Genomic DNA, 27,301 nt, shown 5'->3' on the forward strand with positions numbered 1-27,301 from the left:
AGAGAATTAGTTTTCCTCACTCCCCTCAACAATTAAATTGAAACAGTGAACAAGTAAATTAAGTCTACTGCCTTCCCTCCATCAGCCAATCATTCCTTTTTAGAAAAAGGAAGCATCTTTTCTGTCACAGTAACTATTATCTCTTTTGATGTTAGTGGACATGATTCCATTCAATCTTGAAATTTAATCATCTATGTAAGACACTACTGTCTCCCTTTATAGCCAAGAGGTTTGCCTCTCAGGTACCTATTTCAGAATGCAATTGCTCACCTCCTTCTGAAGAAGCATCCACTTCTTCAGAAAACAATTGCTGTTAACTTAGGTGGACACGTTTAAGCAAAATTAGAACAGATTAATTACACTATGGGTACTGCCATGAGTTTCTAGAATCTTTACTGTTAAAAAAGTATCCTCATGACAAAAACAGTAATGCTTAATTTCAATAGTTAAAACATATGGTACACAAGGTGAGATTGCACAAAAAACCCACACCAGTCTCCTCTGCCCTCAGCATTTCCAAATGCTCTCTATGCCTTATCAGATATACAACACATGATATGCAATATGATTTTTTTATATTTCATAGTAGAACTTAAAATTTTCACAGTAAAAAATACTAATAGTGCAGCAAGTTTAAAAGAATTAATTGATATAACAGTGCCTTGGACTTAAACAACTATTCAACACTACCTACAATTTTAACTTTCATTTCAAAAATCGTGAATTATAGCTGCAGCAAAAGCAGGACACACACCAGTGACATTTTCAAAGTTTGTATGGAGGGAGAGATAAGCGGGTCTATAACTCACTTTCACATACTTCAACTACACAAATGAGCAAATAAGTTTCCTAGAACATACAATTTATACATTCACATCTAAACTCTACTGCTGACAAACAACTGATCTTCAGTCACAGTACCATGATGAAAACAGCTTTATGTAGCTTACTCATTCAATTGTGAGACTGAGTCAAGAAAAACTCAAAACTGAATTTATTGTTATTTACACACTGCACGTACAATGTCTTGCACAGAAATTCTCACATTAAATTTTATGTAACTGTAAACATCATACCCTCTGTAAAATTTAGGATTTATTTTTTCCCAAAGCAGCTACTGTTTGTCCCTTTACTATACCCAAGTGCCGAAGTCTGAATTTTGCAAAAGCCTGAAGCCTCTTTGGATATACCACTTTTCAAGACAGTGACAGAAATGTAATTATCCCACCTGAACTAACTGGATTAATTTGAGTTTTTTCACAATTATAGGAGTTTTTAAAAAAAAATTCCTGAAGAGCTCAGGTTGATTGAAGCCAGACAAGTTTTTCTGTCACCTTCACAACTGTAAGAAGACAGGTAGCAATTTGTATATTTTAAATATATTATAATTGAATATTTTTAATATGTGAGATACCTATTCCTAATTATAACTAAATCTGAGAAGAAAAAAAAAAAACAACACAAAAAGCCTTCCTTTCTTTATACCCACCTAGCTGGGAAGAAAAAATTGCTTTTGCAGGACATTCAGATATCTGGAAATTTTAATACCTTAATTATAAAGAATAAACCAGTATGTTAATTACTTGCAAATCAGCATAAGCAACTTTGGTTGTTTACCTTATACACCATGCCTCTCAACTCTGAAGTACTACAGACCAGAGAAAAAAAATCCAACTGAGATGCCCAATTTGAGACTGGACTTGATCTCCTACATAAGAGCATACGTCTTCATGCTGTATGAAAAATCGTATTCCCTTAAAGTAGTTTTGGAGTACATATTAGATAGTATTAAAAAATGTTATGTAGTGCATCCAAAACAATTGCAGGCCATTTCTTACATTTCTGAATTGTGACATTAGCAGGGTCTATAGAAAGCAGATCACTACTGAAGACAAGAACACAAAGCATCAATGTCTTCATTCTTTTCTGAAATATTAAAATCTAACAAAACATTCTTCAGCACACAAATAATAGGTTTTTACTGAAGACCTGACATTTCTTCAGAATAAGAAGTTACTATACATAATTTTTTTTTCCTTTAAAAAATAATTGTAAATGGCTCCTACTTATATAACCATATTAGTAGATTTAAACAGAACATTAAATTAAAATAGTGCTCCACTGGAACTTCTGCAACTCTCATTTCTTCACTGAAAATAAAAACACATGCCTTCCTTAACATAAGGGATTTCATCCATTTGTAATGATTATCAAAAGGTTTAATTAACATACTGCTTTTCTTAATAATAAGTGTTCCAACTGGGTCAAACACCTCAAAATAGATCAAAGTCAGTTTCTTAAGTAACTTATATTCTTGTTGAGTTGGAAGAGTAGGCACATTTTATTATCATTACTTCCTCATAAAATTAGCATTATCTCCCCACCTTCAGCCTCTAACAAAAGAACGTTTCCACTGAATAATAATAAAAAATAAAAGGAAATCATGTTGGTCATAAATATGTAATGCAACAAGAAGAAATTCATTAAGAGCTGCTCTAACTCTTTTTAGTAGTTATTTTGAGACATTTAAAGTCAGGAAGAGTATTTCCTGAATTTATTGTCTACTGTAGAAGTTACAGGGCTATTTAAATACTTGACTGAACTTTATGGGAACAGAGGAAAATACATCACCCATTGTATAGGGGTTAGAACTAGATGATTGTTAAGGTCCCTTTCAACCTAAGACATTCTATGATTCTCTGATTCTATCTTGAGTATGGGAAATAGACTTCTCACAGGCATTTAATCTGAAACACGTTGTAAAGAGTACTCAGAAGTTCCACAATTGTCAACAAAAAAAAAAGCCAACGTTGGACTGGTCAGGTTTGAAAACAAATACATGCTTTCTGTAAGATATATTTTCTTGTAGTTTCATATTCTTCTATTGGGTCTTTGAAGTTAAAGAGCCCTACGGCAACAAATATGACTATTTTGGAAGATAAGATTCTCCACCTCATAGCTCAAATAGCAGCAACCTTTGAATAACGTTCACTGTTTTGAGATGCAAAAATATCAACTGATTAGTCAAATATAAAACAGAAGAGTTTGGGTCAGCAGCCAGTATAATGATTAACTTCTACAGCACAAGTCTGTTTCACTCCTTGGATAGCAGACAGACACAGAAGCCTTGGTTTCTGTTCTAAGGCTGAATCCATCATTATCAGACAAATTCTTACAGCACTCTAAGCAACATCCATACTACTGAGTTCAGAAAGTGTTTCTGTGAGCAAAAAAATGGGAGCATAACATCCAAATACAGAAGTACTTACTTCGAATTTGTCTCTTAATTTCTTTTGAAGAATCTAGCCAGTTCTGGAAAAATAATAACATAATAAACAGCATTTAAAATCATCTATCAGCAAGAGGAAGTAGTAATTCCATACAATTTCATACAATGCAATTAAGTTTTGTATTGTTCCAACATCTGTTCTCTTTAAAATTTCCCAGACAATCCTAAAACTGAAGTTGTAATTTGGTAGCAAGCCTCCCCACCCTTGTACATAAACGAAACTGTGTAATGCCGTTCCCTTCATGGTTGTCTAATTGCTTTAGACTATTTATGCTAAGTGGATATTCTTAAGGTAGAGGTTGCCTAGCAATTTACGTTTGACAAATGCCACTTTCTTTCATTTTATTGATATAAGTGCACTTCTCAGGAAAAGTTACGTAATCCCTACATGCCTGTCCCTACACACCTGTATAGAGCTATTTAAGACAAGATTTTTCTCTTGATATCTGAAGATTTATTATTCCCATCATTTTTCTTAAAGAGCATACATTCTAGCTCTGATAATATTCAAAGGTGCTTTGAAAAATGACTCAAGTTTCTGAGTTTCCCCAAAGCAAAGTTCTCTATGAACATGCACGATTTTAACACTGACACAGTGGCAACGTTCAAAACTAGATGCCTGGCTCTATTTTAGACAATGCACACCAAGTCAGTTGTTCATATCAACAACAAGCTGCCTAGAGACATTATGGAGCCTGCTTCTCTGGAGAGCATTTACACTTCAGTAGCCCACTGCAGACAGTAGCAGCCTCAAGATCAGATGGGAGCTAAGCACCAGCACTAACATTTCTAAAGATGCAACTCCATCAACACTGCTTGCCTAACCTACCTAAGTACCGAGTCTTGGGTACAATATGAGCCAACTTTCAGTCTTTGATGCCACACTGTAGACCCAAACAACTGTTTTACAATATCGTAGGGTCCTTTTAAACAGACTTTACCACTAAAAAAATAAGTCTATTTCAAACAAACAAAGCATGCTATATCATCCTTTTATGGTTCTCTATGAAGAATGTAAACTACACTACACTTTTACTCTACTGCAAATCCTTATTGTAGATCTCTGCTGCTACACAACGTGGCTTCTGTGTATACAACCCAAAATACTAAGCTTCTTGTTGCAAATGACCTTGATCCAAGCTAGTTGTCATTGATGCTGATCATCTACATTAGACAAATACTATTTAAAAATAAATGCAAGAAAAACCTTTTTAATCAATTCTTAAGCTGCAATTAAAACACAAAGATAATTCCATATTCATTCAGTTTTAGGAAGTGCACAACATCTGCACTTTGTAACAATTACAACTCTTTCAGAGATGCACAGTCCACAAAATTGTTGTGAAGACAAGCATATAAAACGCTCCTAAAAAAAAATCCGCATAACACTTATTCTGCTTAAATCACAAAAAATACTACCTGTTGGAAGAATCTTGACAAAGAAAAGCCTTGAAATACATTAGAAGTCTTAGAATAATTTTAGCTGAAGTTTCAGCTACAATTATCATGCTAAATTTTTAATTTTGCTGTTAATTCCATTCCCAATTTTTCATCAAATTATGGATAAAATTAAAAAGTACCATGAACTCTTAACACAAAGTATACTATAAATTAAGCAATATAAATATAAATTATATAGTGTGGCATAATTACAGCAGAAAACTAGGATACATGCGTATATGCTTGTGTCAACATTTCACCTTTCATTATGGCTGAGAGGAAGAAAAAAAACACAAAACAGAATGTGCTGAAAAATCAGAAGAATAATAATTTCTTTAAATAAATTATTTAGTTCATTTTCAGATTTTTGAAGTCTCAGGTTTATTGGAAGCAAACTTTGTCAACTTTCCTTTGTTCCATCAGATAAAATCAATGTTTGTTTTCTATTTACAAGCATAATTACAGGGATTTTGTTTTTGTTTGTTTTTGGTTTGCATCTGTGCCTTTTGTTACGGATAAAACAAACACCATGGAAAAAACGTCCCCTGAAATACACCCCTTAACACAGAATAGGCAGGTCTGTCTTTCAATACAAAAGACAAAGCGTATGTACACTACATTGCTCCAGTAGGCAAAAAACTATTTGTTTGTGAATGGTAAGGTTACAGATAAGACAAAATAATGAATTGTCAAAGAACAACAAAACATTCTCTAACAGTACAAAAGTATTTTGTCCAAATTCAGAAAAGCAGCATTTCCAGCTGGTGCCCACAACATAAGAGCGCAAGCTTTCTAACGCTTCTGCAGCCTGCTTACAGTGTGAATGGAGCATTCATGAAATTTTGGGGGGCGTAATGCAATGAAATACACATTAGACCAATAAATTTAATGCTTATAAAGTCATGAAAAAAAATTGTTAATGAGTAACTTTATCTAAATAGCTTTAACATGTCTATTAAGGCTAACAAAATCAGTATGATTTGAAAACATAACATCTCTGCCAGCTGCACAGAACACCCATAGAGGAAAGTTAATGGAACTCCTCCTCCAATGGTACCCTGATGTTGCATTAGGGAGCAGCTCTAATTCAAAAGAGTGTCTGGCATTGAGTTTCCACACCCCACAGCTGCTGTCTAGTTCAACAGCTGGCTCCTAAATGGGTGGCTGTGATGACTACACAAGAATGAGGGAAAAAAACACATCATTCAGTATTTAGTACTGACAGGGATGGAGATCTGTGGCATTTTAATCTCAAGAGGAAATATTCGTAACAGAAAAATGTATCAGGAAGATCGAGTATTGAGATGAAAAAAAAAAAGACTTCAAACTTGATTTTAATACAGAGAGGTGAAAAAGAGAAGGCTAAAACCAGTGAAAATTCCAAGTCTCCAAGCTTTCCGTGGCAGATATTGGTGAACAGAACTCATCAGCATCACCACCCCCTCCTATTAAATAAATCAATACATGCTAATTTTTTTTTTCTTTGGGAAGAATGAAAGGATGATGAGATGTGTGAAAATCTTAAGATCCTTTAAAAACAAAAGTGCACCTCTCTTACTGATTCCATTCTGTAAGGCTGTACTATTTCAAATCTACAGACATGAAAGAAACATCAATTGGTTTGGGGGGTGGGGGCGAGAATGACAAATCTCTCAGCACACAACTAGGAATTCTGACTTATGAAATGCAGTTACTGCAGTGTCTTATTGTCAGGATGTATTTATACCATAAGTAGGACTAGAACATGCAATAATTTGTGTTGTACAAATGTGACAGCTTTAAGTTTGGTAACCTGAGTGACAATAGCAGTGAAAATAAAAAACCTATACGACTGAGGCACATGATGCAGTACAGACTGTGCAACCTACAAGAGACTGTAAGCACTTCAGTAAGTGAGGATTCACACTGAAGCTAGGGGTTAAAATTCTTTTTTTGAAATACATTTCATATATTCATTATTTCCAAGAATACTGAGTAACACAAAAGGACTGTCAGTGATTACAACAAAAAATAAATGATGCTATGGTATTGCTCAGAGGATCGAGTGAGGTACTATTTGTTGTTACACTGACAAAACTCATATTTCTATAAAGGGCTTAAAAATCAGTAACAAAAAATACAATATCCAAGTAAAAATAGTTTATACACAGAAATCATTAACACAGAGGACCTGAGTGTTTTGTTCAATGCTTTACAGAAAACCTCCAAAGCAAGCAAGTCCAGAAAACAACTATGTTTTTGAAGTTCTCAGATTTATTCAGACCACTAAATTAGATTTCATTTCAAATACAAAAATTAAATGAGAATTAATGAAAAGTAATAAAAATAAAAAAGCAAACAACAGCTTCACTTGAACTAATTAATACTCATGTAATGATACTTCCTGCCACGAAAACAGAGATTAAGATTAAAAGAATTACATTTTTTCCATTTCAATCTGCAATTATTAGTCTGTTCTTTATGACGGAAAAGATGACTGCAGGTATATTTCAGTTTGTGGACAGAGTAACAGCTGGTGCATTACTAACCACAAATATTCAGATGCAGGGAAAAGCTAAATTGGCTCTTAGTAATTAGTGGAATGAATGCCAACAGCTGATCTAAGATGTTCCTCAACTCATCAATCTAAATGTGCTCACCAAAAACAAGTATAAAAAGATGAAAGAAAACATATTACCAAAAGGAACTTAAGATAACCTATTTGAACATACTGATGTCAAAACACCTCTTCATTACTGAAACTAGCACACAGTATTGGAGACAGACTAGCTCCAGTCTCATCTTCTCAGGTGAAATGTTTTTTTGATGTTTTGACTGGGCCCTCCTGAGGTCCTATCTGGAGCACTGCATCCAGGCCTGAGGCCTCCACAAGAAAGATGTGAAACTGTTGGAGTGGGTCCAGAGGTTGGCCACAGAGATGCTCAGAGGGCTGGAGCACCTCTCCAATGAAGAAAGATAGAGAGAGCTAGGCTTGTTCAGCCTGGACAGAAGGCTCCAGAGAGACATCATCAGGGCCTTCCAGTAATTAAAGGGACCTTATAAACAGGAGAGAGACTGACTTTTTACCTGGGGAGATAGTGATAGGACAGGGGAGAATGGTTTTAAACTAGTAGAGGGGAGATTTAGATAAGATAATATGAGAAATTTTTACTCAGAGGGTGGTAAGGCACTGGAACAGTTCTTCCAGAGAAGCTGTGGATGCCCCATCCTTGGAGGCATTCAAAGGCCAGGCTGGATTGGACCTTGGGCAGCCTGGTCCAGTGGATGGCAATACCACCTACAGCAGAAGGGTTGGAACTAGATGATATTTAAGGTCTCTTCCAACTCAACTCACTCTCATTCTATGAAAAGTAACTAAAAGGCCTAGCATTTTGAACCTTGGGCCAAGATATCCTTTATATTATTTGTCAGAGCATTATTAAGTATACATGAGAAGCAGCAGTGAAATTCTTGGAAAGGCAAGCAGAAGATCAGATTTGTTTTTTTTTGTTTTTTTTTGTTTTGTTTTGTTTTTTTTGTTTGTTTTTTATTTTATCATCATGTGTATCTGTTTTTTAAAAAGGCTAACAAATGAAAGTCTTCAAAACTCTGGCAGGTTTGTCAGGCTGTTAATGCAAAGCATTTTCCTATCTTTTCTGGCACGGATGGTAAAATATTTTATTATAACAAAATAAAGCCCAGGAATTGTTTAATTTATTTACCACTTCAAAGTAAAAAATAGAAACTTCGTTAACATACACAGACTATCTTGTGCTTGATACAAATTTACAGTGGACTAAAATTGACAGTTTAAAAATGGTTTGCTCAAATGTTTGTAAAGGTATATATTGTATCCCTTACTGAGCTACTGCAGTCAGTAGCAATGTCGGGGAAAAACAAAACTCTAATACAGCCTTACCTTCTGGTCTGAATTCTCATAAAACAACAGCCCAAAATAGTCCTTTTCCAGTAAATTGAGATGTTCACACACTTTGTCAAAAAGAATTTGTCCTTTCGCTCTTTTCTGGAAAAATAAAATAAAATAAAAAGTACTATTAGTAAATGCTTGATTTTATGAACATCGATAAAACAGGCTGAATAAGGAGATACAATTAGTCAGGACAACTTAAAATATCTGTAAAATAGGTTAGAAAGCTGTAAGTTTTCTTAAGATAAAAACTATATAATATCTTCAAAACTATAAATATCACTGTAAAAATTTCCATTCTTTTCCTACTCACTGTCAAAGTTGACTTGCAAGTACAAGGAAAATTAAGTACCGTTTCGTATTCTAATTACTTATCACATTTAGTTGTTGCTAAATAGTTCTTAAGATAGTTTTTCTTGATCTTCATTTTTTTAAATAAGCAAAGACTTGATGTGAGACAACTTTTTCTACGTTAATATCTTGTAAATATCAAGAAGCTTTCCAATGTGTTAATTTTAGTTAATTTGTGCATTTCTAGCATTTTTATATTATATCTCAATGACTTTTCTGAATCATATATAAACTCCAAGAAAACATATAACACTTTTAAATTGAAAAGGGAAAAATCAAATATCATGAAGAAGTTCTGTAATACGAAGGTGTTGAGCCACTGGAATATGTCACCCAGAGAAGTTGTGGATCCCATCCCTGAAGGTGTTCAAAGACAGACTGGACAGGAATGGTGGAGGGGATTGGAACTGAATGGTTTTTAAAGTCCCTTCCAAACCAAGCCATTCTATGGTTTTATGAAAATCCAAAATCCTTCATTGTCTTCAAGAAACAAAAAAACGGAGTAGTCCAATAAAAGTAGGTGATCAAACTAGTAGAAACAAGATACAAGAACAAGCAGAGCATAACTAACAACGGTATAGAGATTTTGAGAAGAAAATAAATGAAGAGGGCTGCCTTTTATCTAACTCTCCTTACCCAAAAAAATCCATTAAATACTAAAAAACAAGGTCTTAGAGAAGTTTATTCTCAAGAACAAACAAATCTCTGCAATTAAAAATAAAAAAAGAAAATCATTTTCATTTTATGTTAATTTCAATATTGCAGCCTGATATTTTATAATGGTAATGAAAGATATAATTTAAGTTTACTTATAAAACATCTGCTTTTTACAGCTCTGAAGAATTACAGCTTAAGTAAATTGCAGTTAGTCCTGAAGTTTTATTTGTTATTTCCATACTAGAAAATGGAAATGTAAACAGGGTCACCCCGTGTCTTCCTATTGCTAGTAGTGACTGGCCCACATCCTGTTTCTGTGCACCAGGTTTTAGGGGAAAAGAATTGTACTGGAGATAGCAGCCTACAAGAAGCAAAACATTTGAGATCACTTGGCTTACAATAAACAATCAAGGGTAGGGAAGATCAGAATTTCTTTCCGCAGTTAAAATACAGCCTGTTGGTGGAACATTTGAACATGAACGGCATGCAGCTTTGCCTTTTGAACCTACATGACTGTTCAGCTATTTGTGGCATTTACCAGCGAGGCCACAACATGGCATTTTCAGAGGCCTGGCAGCTGAAAGGAATTTCTGCATTTGCTTATCCTACAGATTTCAGTAGATGCCATACACTACTACAATTCCAAAGAAACGCCATCAACTGCCTCTGTGTAGGCCCTGGTGACACTGAAGTGATTGTATGCTGCAGACAGTGACAGAGCGCTCACAGTGCTCCTCAAGTGTGCCTCTCACTGCAGCTCCATGGCGCTGTGCTAAATGTGAAGGCTGGGAGGGCAGAGAAAACGGTATGCGCAGAGCAAATAGTGAAGGCGTTGTTTTATTCCCCAAGAATCCAAACCCCTACTTAATTAAAGACTGCACTGTTCAGCAGACCTTGCAGTCTTGAAGATCAGAAATTTTTCAAAAGATACAATTATGAAACAAGCACAATTTGTAGCTGAAGTGTTACAAAGCATCAGGGGATCATACAAGTCCAAGTCACTTTTGAAAAATGGGAGTTGAGAACCTCAAGGCTGGTTGGTACTTTCACAGGTTTTACCCTTCAGAAATACAGGTAACTATTTCTCCAGAAGTGGCTCCAAAGTAGCCACTTTTCTCTAAGCCTCCCCTTCAGCTTAGTAACAGTCAAGAGTGGTGGGCTGACCCCAGCCAGCTGCCAGGTGCCTCGTGCTCCCAGCTGCTGTCACACTCCCCCTTCTCAGCAAGATGGAAGAACTGGAGTCAAGGAAACCAGACCTGAAAGTCTGTGCTGGTGACTGATCTCACAAGGTACATTTCTGGCTTAGAGATAGCTCACATGAAAACATTACATTGAATCTGGAGCAAAGTTTGCAAAACATGCAAAATTATTTCATTCTTATTTTTCTTTTCCTAAATAAAAGATGTTCTTACTTCAGGCAGACCACTGAGGTTTATTCAAATGCTAGGCTATGCATCACAGCAAATAATAAAGATTTGCAAATAAAACCCAACAACAATTAAACATCTACTCCATATCAAATTCAATCATACCTTTCTTTACTCGGGGTGAAAACATTACCTTAACTGTACGCTAAGGCAACACAGATTTATTTTATATAAGCAAACTAAGTAACCATAGAAGCCGTATGTCAACTCCAATACATTTCAGTTGTTCATACGTGCATAAAATGCGGTCAGTGCTGGCATCCTTTAAATGCTTTTTGTTGTAAATATTTAATTAGACTGCTGGCTGAATGCAGTAAACAAACACAGAATGATCTTCATTTCCTTCTAACTAGCAGCCATTGTTCAGTTAGCATTTCTTTTTATTTAAACTGCTACTCCTGTACTAAAACCCACATTACATTTACAGAAGAAAATCTGAATAAAACTATCACAGATCCAAAATCTATTTAAGAAGTTTCCTTGCAACTACCTAAGGTAATGTAGAAGAAAGAAAAAGCCTATTTTCCTCTATTTTCACTTCATCTAAGCAAGAGGAACATGTACGTCACCCTAAAAGTCTGAGAACTTGCACCTGCACTCAAAGATGTCAATTATTAGAAAGGAGTTGGTCAAAATGAGATAATTTGTATTACGCTAAAAAATAAAAAACGTTCCCTAGATCATGCAGTTTCCTAATCTCAAGCATTACAGCAGTCCGCTCACTCAAGTTAAAATTAAACTACCATTACATCTCACAAATATAATCTATTAAACATGAATTTATGATGCTATGGCCATGCATATGTTGCCCATATCAAGGAAGTACAACAATTCAGTGACTTTTGACAAACTCTGCTAGACATCCTTCATCCTCATGTTTTCACAAACCTCTGTCCCAAGCTGCTATTCCTATGAGCGAACTTAACTCACAATGATGGAAATAATAAAAGGTAGCTGAACATTACTAACAGTTCAGAACCTATGAAAGTTCTTTTAAGTCATGCTACTCCCAAACTAGTCAAACAATAGCTTCTTTCCTCCTCTGCAGTCATTCACAGTTATCTATTAAGAATCTGAGGATACGTGGATGTTATCTTTAAGAGCTGTGATATTCCTAAGGTTAAAATAACGTAATAATTTGCTCACATTCTCCATATAAGCATATACTATGTACACATAATTCATTTCCTTTAGTGTAGTGTTTCCTCACAATATGATCATAGAACGGCCTGGGTTGAAAAGGACCACAATGATCATCTAGTTTCAATCCCCCTGCTAGGTGCAGGGCCACCAACCACCAGACCAGGCTGCCCAGAGCCACATCCAGCCTTGCCTTCAATGCCTCCAGGGATGGGGCATCCACAACCTCCTTGGGCAACCTGTTCCAGTGCATCACCACCCTCGGGGTGAAAAACTTCCTCCTAATATCTAACCTAAACCTCCCCTTTCTCAGTTTGAAACCATTCCTCCTTGTCCTATCACTATCCACCCCCTTCTCCCTCCTGTTTATGTGCTCCCTTCAAGTATTGGAAGGCCACAATGAGATCTCCCTGGGGCCGTCTCTTCTCCAAGCTAAACAAGCCCAGTTCCATCAGTCTTTCCTCACTGGAGAGGTGCTCCAGCCCTCTGATCATCTTAGTGGCCCTCTTCCAGACGCGCTCCAAGAGCTCCACATCCTTCCTGAACAACAGGCCCCAGGCCTGGACGCAGTACTCTAGATGGGGCCTCACAAGAGCTGAGAAGAGGGGGACAATCACCTCCCCTCTCTCTGCTGGCCACCCCTTATTTTAATGCAGTCCAGAACTTGATACCTTCATATCCTTCCTAAGTTTCCTAGAGATAAGTAGCTTTGGATATTTTTACTTTTAAGTAACAGTATACAAAACTGATCTATTGTGTTATTACGGAGTTTGTAGGCTTAACCAATTTCATTCATTAGACTAAAAGTTAAAGGATTTTTTAATACCCTTTCAATGGAGGTTAATGTTTTTCCTTATGCAATTTTTCTAGTTCCGCATTCAAAAAAATAAAAACAGGTTTGGAGAGTACCTGGTATCAAAGCTTTTAACACTAGAGCACTAACGCTGCTTAAAGTTTTTAAATCTCAGATCAGACAGCAGAGATGCTGATGTTGGAATTGACAACAGTTTAATTTTTGCAAAACCAAAGACCACAAAACAACACAGCAAGAGTACCAAACTAAAATGAATGGAAGAATAGATTTCATTTGGTACAAGGCTTATCTTCATTACATTCCTGGAGGACAGTGGCGTACTGTAAGCAGTGTATCTACACCAATGTTCAGACAAGTTAATTCTAGAAGCTATGCTAAAGAAACCAGCTATGAACCAAGTCCTTCCAATTTGCATCTATGAAAGCAAAGTAATAAAGTATAAAGACAGATTAGAAAAAATAATGAAGGAAAGCATCACCAAAGAAGCTGAAATATCTGTTTAAGAAGTTCTTGATAAAAAGAACTGCAGATTCAGCTAAGGTCATATTGGCAAGCTGATACCAGTCAGAAGGTCTTGTAAGACCTTCTATATAATAAGCTCTAAAGGCAAAAGAACAAAGGCGATGAATTAATTTAAAAAGCAACCATCAAAAAAAGCATAAAGTACTCAGATATTTCTAGAAACCAAACAACTTTCACGACAGGCATGCCCTGGGCAACAGGAAAGACGTGTAAAAACAAGCCAAAAAAGCCAGAAGAAATAATTTCATAGTAAAAACACTAAGCAGCTTTCAAAAAAAGTAAAAATATGCTGATTTGCTGAAAGTGAACTTTTTTCTTTCCATAAGCAATTTCTAATATAAGCTTGGTTTCTCAATATGTTAAAAGTTTTTCTACTTTTTCTAGCTCAACACCTCCAGTCAATTTCTATTTTGTGGCTCTCACCAGCAGACGACAATGTGTTAGAGATGACACAGAGAAATTAGCTTTCAGAAGCACTTTATCACAGAACAAGAAATAATTAGGATTCTCTTTACTTAAAGGTTTCTCTCAATGCATTCCACACGTCACATAAATAATCCTTTGGTTCAATTACAGATTTCAAGAGAAAAGCGTCTTATGCAGAAGTTACACCAACTTAATTTTAACAAGATTTTATAATGTAATAAATCACAATTCTATTCGCTCCATAAAGGCTAAGTTTGCATCTTACCTAATACGTTCAAAGAAAACAGAACAAAATGTAAAACCTGTGTATGTATGTATTTAAAATACTAAGAAACCTAATGAAAAGGGAGGATACAGGGGAAAGGATGTAGCTTTTGACTGCACAGTTCAAAGAGACCCACAAAACCATCATATAGAAGCTGACTGAAGACTTTGGAATGTGATGCAGCAGAAAAGAAAGCAAAAGGCTAGCAGATGTAGGCTAAACTAAGGGAGATCAACCCTGCAAACACAGACCCAGAACAAAAAGGTAGAGGAATTGAAAATAGATAGGTGGACATTCTGGAACAAGACACCACAGTAAGCCAAATCAAGTTTGAAACCTCCTGTGAAAAAAATTAACCCAGCATCATCTTGCCCAATACTTGCCCTACTATAACACAGATTTGCTCAAACTCAAAACATTAAAATCATTTAATTTCTTCATGCTTTTATTACGTTAGTTTTAATTGATTAGGCCAGGGATAAGCCTGTGAGCTATTTATACAGCGCAGGGGACAAACTGTACACCTGCAAAGACAACAAGAGAAGTGTTCCCAGACCTATTCATAGGATTGACCTCCTGGGGAATTGTACCAACCTGCCACCAGTTAATTTCAGGTTAAGGATGCATGCATCTTCCAACATAACTGGCAGTGACTGATGATCTTACTAACTCCTCTAGCTGCAGATTATACAAAAGCCACCCTGTGAGCATGGCTCTAGCATGCTCAACCTATAGGCAAATTGTGAGTAGTTAAAGGCTTCAATATAGTCACTCCTGCTTCAAACTAACATCCCAGTGAATTGCAGACATTGTTTTACATGGAAACAACTCCATTATATTTGTGAAGAGTACTGGTTAATTTGCATCTATTTAAGAGATGAATACTGTATCTACAGTTCCAGCTGCATGGCATGGGCATGGAGAGGAGAGATGCCCATCTTTCATGCATTTAGAGGTTGGTTTGATTTTACCAAAAAAGCCTGCTTGATTTCCCAAGAACCCTGAGTCTTACCAAAACTAATCAAAGATGGAGGATTAGTTCTCTTCCACAGATTTCAAGTAGTTTTGCATACAGAAACTGCAGAAAATAGCTAGAGTCCTGTTTGTCAGAAAACAGCCTTCCAAGCCTTTCCACTAAGGCAACTGCTATCTTCGGGAGACAGCATTAGCCTGAAGGAATCCACTGATCAGACCTACTTGCTACCTTACTCAAGCAGAACTTACTAAAATAAAAGAATCTCAAACTTAAAAGGTCTGTCTAGACCAGTACCCCACAGCTAATATAGGATAATAGGTATCACATGTAGAAATAGTTACATAGTCTCTAAATCTCTAGAATTCTCAGCTCTAGGCTTCTGATTAACATCCCTGTACAGATATTTCCTCTTAATATATATATAACCACTTTCTGAAGTCATGGAATCTTTCAGTCTCATACAAATGCATTTTACAGCACCTATGTTAGTGTAAAAACAAGCATTTTAGTTTGAATCTGCCCCTTAAATCAAACCATCAATAGCATCCATAATTTGCCCACTAATAAAGTGAAGAAGTAAGGAACAAGCTGGAAAAGTTGGAAAACCTACTAGACTTAGCCATGAGCATTGCTGCACCAAATATGAACTACAGACTTACTGATGAATTTTTCTGAATAAAAACATTGTTTGCTCTGGGAACATGTTTGTAATAGTTGTTGCCTGCTTCAAAAGTAGCTATTTCCGTACAGAAATTTAAGCGTGAATTTCCATCCCTTCAGGCAGAAAACAATAAACACACACACCCTGCACTGACAGTTTAACAGTTCTTAAAGCCAGAGTGTTTTTAAAGCAAACACGTTCTTTAAGCCACAACCTAAGGAAACTCTAAAAGAACATAACTGAGAGGAACTATTCTAACTAGTATAGGAGGCACAAGTTACTATAAATTCCACAGAGGAATTCCCCCTTAGAAATATTAGGAGTGCATCTACTATCCTGCTGATCATTCTATCCATTGCCCTTAAGTCACCGTGAAGAAGAAAGTGGGAGGTGAACACAACAACTTGCTCCAGAGAAGATTTGCTCTTAAAATCTTTGTCATTCCCTCTGCCTTTGCAAGTTCTGTTTTTCATACACATAGGAGCTTTTTGCCCTGTTAATTCTTGAATGCATGTACTGTTGCTTATAGATCTGGAGATTCAAACAGTCACTGCTGATATTTCAACAACTATGAGAAACTAATAACATCTGCTCAACACTAAAACAAGTTCAAGGAATTAAAGAGAAAACTGGTATATGCAAAAGAATCAAGTATGAGCATATGATAATTATCAACATGAGTATAAATGGCATCCTTTCCTTTACCACTTAAAGTGAAGAAAGGTAAACGGAACCGCACTGTCATGTTATCAATCACCAAAGCACACGTGTAAGCTATTTTTTAAAGAGTAAGACTTACAGCTAGTTATGGTAAGGCAGCAATAAAACAGTGATAAAATGAAGAAAATTTGACTGGACTCTGGCATTGCAGACCAAAATGAGTACTGAGTGGAAAGAAACAAAAGGGAAAAAGTGACTGATTTGAGGCATTCTAAATAATCATAGTGTAGAATGAAGAACAGTAAAACTAAATACACAGAGCAAAAAGGAAATAAACAGATCAAGCATCTGCAATCTTAGTCATGCACTGAGGGGAAAAAATTATTTTCTGAATTCACATCCTCTGAACCCAGTCATACATAGCCATTTTTATCTCTAAAATTATAAGGTCTGTTAAATTTGAAAGTATACACTTCAAATTATCTCACTGACAGAAAATTTGGAGTGTAACTTTGTTCTTCCTTTCATATAATTTTATGTTTCGCAATTAAACTTCGATCTAAAATATTAAACAACTTCTGTTGGACTTAAAAGTTCGCACACTATGATCAGACTGAAAGAATATTCAGAGGATGTCAAAGCTATAAAAAGCAAGAAGCTGTTTTCCAGTAAGCTTACTCTTTCTGTCAGTGATCTTCAGTCAGATTTAACAGACAAATGTACACAACATCTAATCCAGCAATTTATATTTGTAAATAGTCCATGCAGCTGTGAAGATTTGGTACTAGAAAAATTTTAAATAAAAAAGCATGTATTTTAAACTTATAACAGAATTCTCTTTTGAACCAAATTTTTTTAATGTATATATCCAGCTGAGATTATTATTTTAATTGAAACTAATGAACTCAAGGCAACTTTACTAATACATGTGGCATCACATTGTGGAAAACCTTCAACCTTTGCAAAACACAAATACAACAGAAAACACAACTGCTCAGAGGTGATCTCTGGGCAGCTCAAATTGTTTTATTAATTGCACTTTATCTTTGCTAGTATAACACAGCGTACATTTTTTAATGACAAAATAGAGATTAAGTTCAAAAAGGAACAGGTAACTGAGCCTTAGTGATAGCAACAGGAATGCAACCTTGTAATGTGCTAATTAGACACACAAAAATATACTTGCTAAACTCAGAATGAAATGAAAGCATTTTCTTTTTCTCTATAAAGAAAGAGAGCTCTATATAAAAAACTTAATACCTCACCTCTAGATCACAGCTGTATTCTGTGCCATCCAGGAGCACCACTTTACACTGCACGGTTTTAATTTTCTTAGGAGGCTTCTGGGGAATACTTTCAGCTGTCTGCACTTCTTTTGTCTCCCTTTTTTCCTTCTCTTCTTTTTCTTCTGCAACCTTTTCTACTTCAACTTCTTTCCCATCTTCTTTGGCAGGCTATATAAAATACAGTTAAACAATTCTGTGATAATTCAAGCTCATGAAAGAGGACCTTTTTTTTATCCTGTTCATTTCTTTTAGAAGCCACTAATTTGCAAATTAAGCTTTAATAAAATTTATGCATATATTGGAAGAACCACAACCTGAGTAAGCATTGAGGTCTATTTGGGGGCCAGACACTGAAAAAAGGTTTTCTGCTCTTGTTCTGAAATCATAGAATGAGCCTTTTTTCCTTTTTTAATACACTAGGGTTTTTTGTTTCTTTTAAACTAAAAAAGTTTCTTTTTAAACTCCAGGTTAGAAAGTAACTTGTGATCTAGTCCAATCTTCCTGCTCAAGCAGAGTGAGCTACAGTAGTTTGCCCAGGACTGTTTCCAGGTAGGTTTTCAGTATTTTCACTGACAGACCACCACTACAGCTAATTTGCACCTATTGCCTCTTGTCATTTCTCTGCACACCACAGAGAAGAGTCTTGCCCCTTCGTTTCCTCCCTTCAGATACACTGATTTCCCCTACTCTTCTCCTTTGCATGCTGAAGCATTCCAGCTCTTTCAGCATCTCCTCCTATGAAAGATTCTTTATGTCCTTAATCACCACTGTGGCCCTAGAGAATGTGAGATTTGAGGTTTAAGAACTGAAACATAACTTGTGTACATTAGGACTCAGAAACACTGCAGAATATGGTGCTTGCTTTCAAACTCAGTACCAGATTCCCAGAGCCAATCAATAAGAGCAACAGCTACAAGCATGGTTTAAGGTAAAGTATAACAAAAGATTGACATCTAAGGACTCCTTGATAACTACAACAGATAACAAATGGAATTAATTCACTAAGGAGCTATTTGTGCAATACAAAGGCTTCCGAGGCAAATCTGGTTAAGAAGCTTCTCCTCTTATCCCTTCTCATTGCTACTGTAACAGTCAGTTCATATCCCTTTGGACTATGCCAAAGGATGATGTTATGCTAAAGTTACAGCTAAAGCAGCTTGAGACAAATAAGTAACTATTGTGCTGAAGAGCTTACTCATATCAACCCAATTTCACAAAGTGACTGTAACTGCCATTTTTTCCTTATGTGATACCAACAAAGTCTTACACGGCTTATATACATCATGAAGTAGCTCCCCACCCCCTCAGAATTGCTCCAAAACATTCATACACACTTACCTGTGTTTCTGCACTACTAACAGAATGTTTTTCTTCTTTGTCATCTCCTTTAGCATTATTTTCAGCCACTATTTCTAAACTCCTTTTTGGTTGAGCCATCCCCTCGGATGGATGGCTTTCACTTTCTTCAGCTACTTGTTCTTCCCCTGTTACTCTTTTCTTGGCCTCATCTTTGGGCTCTGCCAATGTATAGGATTTTTGTTTCTTAAGCCAGGGAGGAAGGAAGCGAGAAATACCCTTGCTTTCAGATGAATCTTTTTCCTTTTTCTGGCTCCTTGGGCTAGTAGGGCTAGTTGGTGCTGGGACTGGTGAATCTTGAGTTTCTTCGGAGGATGCTTTCCTGGACTTATCATTTCCTGGAGTCTCTGAGGCTTCTTCAGGCTTGCCTTTGGCTTTGTCTGGTCCCACCTGCTCAGAATCTTTCTTTACTTCAGTCTCTGAGCCAACTTCAGTTGTCATTGTCACAGCTTACACTAAAAAACAAATAAAAGTGCAACAATAAGAATAGCACTATGTAGCATCACTACTTTCACTGACTTACAGTAACTTGTAGCAATAGTCTGCCAACAGATGAAATTGAAAACAAACAATACTGTAATAGAACATGAAAATAATCTTTATTATTAACATTTGTTATTTCTCCAAAAATCAGCTACAATCAACACTCTTGTCCCTTGGTGTGTAGTACTAGATTTTGCTGCTTTGCTACTCTGAAAGTGTAACATGATCATTTTTTCCCTCTAATTTTTTGAAGTAAACCAACAAAAATAAGCCCCAAAGGACCTAACAAGATCAGATCAAAATAACTAGATCCTATTAGAAATCATTGATTGATTCACAACCTTCTTCAAACTGTTCTTTCAAAATTAACGTTCTGTTCATTTGTCTGAGAGTTAGCAAATTAGTTACAATCATATTTATAACTTGAATGCTCTGCATTAAAATCAACTTCCATAAATACTGGCTACTAGTGAGGAGACAACTACAAATTGCAATGGAAGCCAATTAGAATCCAGTAAGGTCACAAGAAAGCAGACACAGTACCTCCAGGCTCCTAAAGAACATTCAAACATTCATAAGTAGTCAAAAATGAAGTCTAATTCAGACCACCCTTAATGAAAGATACAGAAGTTAATAGATGCCTGAACATACCTAAGAGAAGCCCTTTTGGCAGACGAGATGGGCAACATTTAGTCAAAGGAAGCAAACCTGATGGTTACTGCACTAAGAAGCTTAGAGATAGGAGCTCTGAACTATCCACAGGAAGATTCATATGAAGCAAGCATCTCAAGACCAGGAGTTTAACTATATGGAAAAAGTGTTTTCTTATTCATTAGTTTAATCAGCTTCAATATCTAAAACAAAAATAATCACCATTAGGAAAATCAAAAGAAGATTTAGTATCTCTACTGCTACGTTAGAGACTTCTGAATATAATTCAAGTGTTAGTATTATTTACACGGCTGTTTCCTTTACTTATTATGAAACACTTCATCTTTTATTGTAACAGAGCTTATAAATAGCATTAAAGTTTTAATATTTACGCACCCTATTATTTCTCAGCGGTAACAGGTCTCTAAAAGGTAAATTTCCATTTGATTAGCCATAGAGATCAAAGGATTTGCTATTTAAAACTACATATTGGTATGCTAGTTCCAAAGTCGGTACTAGCCAAATTACATTTTGCTTATACCTTCAGATCTTATAGAAAACTGACAGGTATCAATCTTGATCATATAATAAGCTTGTACATAATTAGTTTTCCAAATGTATTATTTTCCAAATATAAAACAAAGCAACTTTCCTGAAAGAAAAAAAAGTCATAGAATAAACCACTGTGCTTACAGAAGTCAAATCAGAGGTTTCATTGTTAGTAGACGTGGTGATTATTATTTTTCTTCTCTGCGCATTTCTGACTAAGAATGGTGAAATTTCTTTTAAGAAAATAGCTAAAATGTTTTTCCAAGAATTCTGAAGATCTGCAGCTGAAGTCTAGTGCTGCAGGTTGTGAAACCTCTGATGTTACCTTTGCTACAATCAAGCAGTGCAAGCAACCACTATTTAGCAACTGCTTATTCTTCATACCCTCCCTGTTCTGAGAGGGAAGAACTTGCAAGATCACATCTAGCCCTGTTTCTTAATGGCTAACAATGTATCTGGAGAAAACAGAGATAAGAGCCAGACAGCATTTCTCTCAGAAGTACGATCTGAAAAAAATGAACCCATTTATGCTCAAAATTCACCTGTCTGAACATCAACTGCATCTTTTCTTCCCTCCTGTTCCCAAAGAGGCATCGTGAACTTGCATTTGCTCTTACTAAATAACACAACTGCACTAAGTATTTTCCCCTCTCTAATCATAAAGCCACATAAGATGCAGATTTCTCCCTAACATACCACAAGGTAGTGTTAAATATATACTTTATTTTGAAATAACCAATATGAATGAGATTAAGAGTCTTGCAGCAAGAAGGGAAAGTAGAATCTTAGGCAGTCAGTCAAGTGGAAAGATTACTGAGGTCTGAAGAACAAGAGAATCTCAGGAGATGATACACTTTTAGTCACTGTTAGCATAGTTTAACAATAATTGTAAAAACTAAAAGAATTCTTTGAACTCAAAGAAATCAGGAACCAGAGAATGCCATTTCATTGTTTAATTTTACAATCCTTAGGAAAGCAAAAATATCCCTAAAATCTTTTTAATTACATCATATAGCATTTATGTTATGCAGCTTCCAATAAAGCACTCATCTGTAGTAAAACAACTCCTCAAAAAAAAAAACAAAAAAACCAAAAGCCAGCAACAAAACAGTTATCCTGTTGAAATCTGTATCTCTCTGTATTTACACATATAGAAGACTGTACATATAAACAGATGTACTTTGATTACTCAATCTAAAAAGCTCAGATTGACTTCATTTTTAAAAACACTCCCACAGAAATTGGTGATATTGGAAATTAAAGATGGAGAACATGGAGAACTACTGAACAATTTTTTTTAAAGTTCTGAACAAATAAGCCACATGAAAATGCCCACATGTATGAAATCCAACTACTTATTTTCAAACAATTTAGATAATTTTTACCAATTGGGCCAAAACCTCAGCCTTTACATACTGCAGGTGGCAAGAGGTTAACTGTACAGACTAAAGGGACAGACTGCTGCAGATTTTACCTTTATGTCTCAGCAACAGTCCCATGACATAGAACTCTGAGTTCTTTGAGTCAAACATTTCCTATGCCACAACAAGACCACTAGAGTACTGCGGCTAAACTGATCTTAAGCTGTTAACTCTTTCCTTTGTAAGCCTAGAAGATAAAGTACTGATGGGCAGAATAATAAGAACAACCCTCTATCTTACAGACAAAAAAAAAAAAAAAAAAAAAAAAGAAATAATTTGAAAGCTTAACAGTTTACAGAAAAACTTTCTGTAATAGCCCTGGTGATTAGACAATTAAAACTGTGTTATGATTTAGCCTCTGTAATGATATCTCCTGCTGAAAATACTTCTTAGAAACATGAGCCAACTGGAAAAAAATAAAATAAAATAAAATCAACCTTTATCCTTACGATTCCACTCAAACTGCCTTCAAATTCAATACTGTCAGCTCATTTTCAGTGCAGTAGCCAGGTGTGGAAAACCCTCATTGCCAGTCTTTATATTGGTCAGCAGATGGTGCCATAATAGTTCGAAAAATCAGTAGAACAATTCACAGGTCCAACTGAGAACAGCAACAATATTCCAGTTTCAAGCATGGTTCATGAGTTGTGGCAAGAAATTGTATGTTTTCATATAAGTCTTAACATGAACTGTTTTTAATACACAGCATTTCAGAGATGCACACAGTGTGTTACACTTGGTGATGCTAAGAATTATTTACCTGTGCACATGAGCAGGTGGATGTTTAAGTATACACATGTGGAAGCTATGTGCATACGCATCTCCAAGATCAGAAAAAGCACAGAAGAGCATCTCCCCAAAGGATATTAGGTCTTCTACGAAAGCCAGTTTCCAAAGAACTCCAGACACATGCATAGTGGCTATCTGTCCTAAATTAACAGGAATAACACTGCAAGAATTCTTGCTGAGGTCACTATTCAAAATAACAGGTGCCCTGTTACTCTTCATGTTAAAATCCATTTCATCGTACAGCTACTGCATGCATACAATGCTCTCCTTTCAAATACAGCAAACACCTGAATTACCAGGAAATACTTATGTTGGGATAAAAATGTTTAAGTCTGCAGAACCAAGTGGTATAGTATAAGAAAAATACTGCAAACGTATTCATAGAATACTCAGAACTCATCAGAAAAACTGAGAAGTCCTTATAGAAGATGCTGTGAGCTTAAAAGACACTTCTGAATCTATTATTTACACAAGTGCTATAGTAGTTCTGAAAACCACTGAAGACAGAACGTCATGGTTTTATGATTTTGGTTATCAGTATTCCACACCATAACATCATGTAATGCACCGGGGCTTTGACTGCTGATGCTCAAGTTCCGAGTGCCTGTCCGAAGGAGAAGAAGAACAACATTTCCCCAGGGGGTTTTGCTGTCAGCAAGGAGATATAACTCCCAGCAAGGTCACCTGATGCTCTCTTCGCCTGCTCTTCTCCGCCTGCTCAACTGGACTGCACTTCTCACCTCAGTGCTGCAGTGAGGCCTATCCACCTTTCAGACACACTCTCTGTCCCATTACATTTTGCCGACAGTATATTTAGTAAATTAGTTTGTTCCACCTCAGATCGTTGCTGCTGTTTTCAATTATTTTGGGGTCTCCTGTTTCCCTTTTCTGGAGGCGTGGATCCCTCCGCCCCGCTGGTCACGGAACCGGGCTGAACCAGCCTGTAAACCATTGGCACAGAACCATCAAGGATGTAGACATTAAATGAAATGAGAGAGAAAGCTATTTCTGGCAAAAATTGCACAATGTGTACCTACTGTCTAGATAGAATACTTTCACAATAAAACTCATGCTGACAAGTTTCTGACCCAAAGCAACTCAAAAAAAGTTACTTCAATGCCTGTTTGTGAAGTCAAAATAGATTCAGCTATCACACTATTTCTCAGTGTCTTCTCTCTCACTCCGAGAGACTAAGTTTATTCCCAATCACTTTGGTGTCCCATCTTTTCAAAACGCACCTGTTGCAGGCCATCAGCTCACATTTTTCTGGTGAGTAACTTACTATTGCAATCATGTACAACTCAAACTGAATTACCCTTTAAAGCCAATAATATTGAGATGCAACTCCTCAGAAAGCAAAGATGACTATAACGCGAGCTGTTTTGCTAAAGTTGGTCTACTGACACCAGATAACAGTCTTAAAAGCATATAATAGAAACTATTTAGAAACACAGTTTCTAAAATTAAATGAAAAGCACTGAAGACTGCATCATTTGCATCACAAACTATACAAAAGCTTTCAACAAACAAGAATTTAAACATCTCTGAAGTGCTATAAAAAGGCAAGTTGTGAAGCCAACACTGAAATGCTTTTGGAATTAAACTTCAGCAAATGAACATCTTTCATTCATCCCAATGCTATCCATACCATACCCAGAGGCAACGCGAGTCTCTCACGCCTGTATTTACTATCTACAAATAGTGCAATATATCAAGGCTACAAGTTTCAAGAAGAGGTCCTGAATGTGAATCAGGACATTTCTTTGCCAGAATACATATGTGCATACAGAATCTGCTTATCAAGCTAGCATTGTGCTTTTCCCTAGCACTAAAAAACATATTGCAAGCTGAGGAGAATCCAGTAGTCTTTTTGAAAAGAGTTATTGAATAAGAGTGACCCCACCCAAGGCCTGACACTGCTAGAGAAGGGCACGCTCAGTGGAAAAACCAGGACTTAGTTCCAAGTCTTTTCATTCCAGCAGCCAGAAAACGCTCACGGGTCAAGAGACAGCTCTGTTTTCCAGTTATCTGTCCAACAAACTAAGAACAACAGTTTAAGAGAAATCTCTCCCTATCTTTGAAATTAACGCTGTTCACTCTGAGGAATGCTTTCTCTCCAATCTCCATTCCCTTCCTTCAGCCTCATTCCATACCACCAATTAATTTCTGTGAGTGGCACACATTCACTACAGCACAAGTCAGTTTCTAATGCATTAGCAAGATTAAAAACAGTTTATTTTTTACACTTGCAACATTAATTTTACTCTTGTTGTGAGTATGCTTTCAGGACACTTACAGTACCTTCATTAATCAAAGCATTGCCCGATTCAAAAAATTATTAATTGGTTTACTCATACCTGAGAACTTCTTTTTTTTCCCCCTCAAGCACATTGAGAAGCCTTAGTGCAGTAACACCCCTAGGTGCTTGAATTCCAAACATATGATTATTTTGACAATTACCTATTTCCTCCTAACTGGAAACCACAGAGTGAATTATTACCATTTCAAATGTTTAGGAAATGTACAAGACCATGAAAAAAAAGGGAAATAACCACAATACCAGTACTCAAACTCAGGAAAAAGAAATGACAAGTGACTAATTGGTGCTTTTGGTATAGTGCTAGTGACAGATCTCACAAGCAGAACAGATTTGCAAGTAACTTTCATGAGCAGATGCAGCCATTAACTTTATTTCATCACTACATAAAGACTGAGTATCACAGATACAGACACCTCTGAGATCACACTAAAGGGCCTGTTAGCTTCTTATTTCAGGTAATCTAGTTTAGAAGCAGCAGTAAGAACCTTCTGAGAATGTATTAACATGGTCTGCTCTGCCATGTGTGAGAATGAAATACAACATACATCGTTCATAAACACCACAGAAGTGCTTTTTCTATGGCAGCAGTTCTGTATTTCAGATAGAATGTACACTTCAAAATTTTTGCCACTGTCAATATATACATCATACAGCTCTTTAGCAAGCTGGTTCAATAGCACTCATGGATGTTCATATTGATGTTAGCAAAGGAAATAAAAACAAAAAGTGACATTTAAATTATAAATGACTTTATATAGATGACAGATGTAAGATTCTCCTGCTATTTTTTCAGCATTTTTTTTTTTCCTGAATCAGGATGCAAATTGAAATACAGAACTGATACTAGCACCACTTCCTACCAATAGTGAACACAGTTTCAAATACTTGGTTAATACTCAGCATCTCTGATAATTAACCTCCAGTAATCTTAATCTGAGCTTCACAGTGAAGTAATTATAGATTTCTGTAGGTATATTGCAGCTGCCATGCCGCTGCCATTATGTGAATTAACTGCTGAAGAACCTTCAGAGATCTTGACACATACTAAAGATACAACAAATCAGAACTGACTACAGATATAAACAATGGTTAAAACCATTGCTGCTGCAATGAGTAAAATGCTATTCCAAACCTCTCCCAGCTATCCTATACTCCTCAAGTTTCACAAGCAAGCCACCTGAGATGTCCTGCAATGGCACTTTTATTTTGCAGCCAGAACAAACCCAATGCATCTTTCATGTGCTGCCAGAACACAAGTACTCTCTCAGAAGAGCAGAACTACTCTGCACTACGTTCTTTCCCCCTGAATACTTACAATGCACATGAAGTGATATCCATAAAGCAGGATATAGCAAACTTTCTCTTACATACTTACATTTACTGTAGTAAATAACAACTAGCCGATAGTATTGCTTTTTAAGAAAGCATGCATCTACTGCTCCTTTGGGAGCATAACACTTCCAACTCCAAAGCAACAAAAAAACAGTAAAAGAGAGAAAGATGCCTCTTAGCTGAGCAAACGATACTAGCAGCCAAAACTTCAGTCCCATAGGCTCTTCTGAATGCTGGTATTTGATTAGCAGAGCAAAAATATCAGCAGTTTTCTAAAAGGCTTCCACTTCTCGTGGCAATGGCTTCCCCACTAACAGTATTTCGACCACTACAACATCTCAGCTAGATAAACTGAAACGATTCTCTAGAGGTCAAAATAAAGCTAACGACACTAACAAAAAAAAAAAAATGCAAAAAAGAATTTAACCCAAATAGTGCTGTGTTTGAGCCCAAACTTCAGCACTTACTGCATTTGTTAGTCATCTAAGTGCTTCAGTCATTTTGTGCTTTCTGGAAGGACATTCCCAGCTTGAAAGACTGTAATATAAAACAGATAACAGGATGTGCAGGAAATCCCCA

At 36.2% G+C, this 27,301-nt stretch overlaps 1 protein-coding gene across 16 annotated transcripts in view; it reads right to left on the reverse strand.

Moving 5' to 3' along the window:
- EPB41L2 (erythrocyte membrane protein band 4.1 like 2) overlaps positions 1–27,301 on the reverse strand; it is a 95,767-nt gene that overhangs the window by 33,978 nt on the left and 34,488 nt on the right. For 14 of the 16 annotated variants that reach the window (XM_052671255.1, XM_052671210.1, XM_052671244.1 and 11 more), the window contains 4 exons: positions 19,160–19,632; positions 17,801–17,989; positions 8,628–8,732; positions 3,270–3,312 (listed from right to left, as the gene is read on the reverse strand). In XM_052671255.1, the coding sequence (XP_052527215.1) occupies positions 3,270–3,312; positions 8,628–8,732; positions 17,801–17,989; positions 19,160–19,618 (796 nt within the window). In that variant the 5' untranslated portion in view covers positions 19,619–19,632. Of the gene's footprint in view, positions 1–3,269; positions 3,313–8,627; positions 8,733–17,800; positions 17,990–19,159; positions 19,633–20,311; positions 20,333–26,765; positions 26,787–27,301 lie in introns of those variants that run through there. The other 2 variants (XM_052671159.1, XM_052671149.1) reach the window with 2 other exon arrangements.

The sequence above is a fragment of the Tympanuchus pallidicinctus genome, unplaced genomic scaffold, assembly GCF_026119805.1.
Source record: "Tympanuchus pallidicinctus isolate F22 unplaced genomic scaffold, pur_lepc_1.0 scaffold1, whole genome shotgun sequence".
Classification (NCBI taxonomy): domain Eukaryota; kingdom Metazoa; phylum Chordata; class Aves; order Galliformes; family Phasianidae; genus Tympanuchus; species Tympanuchus pallidicinctus.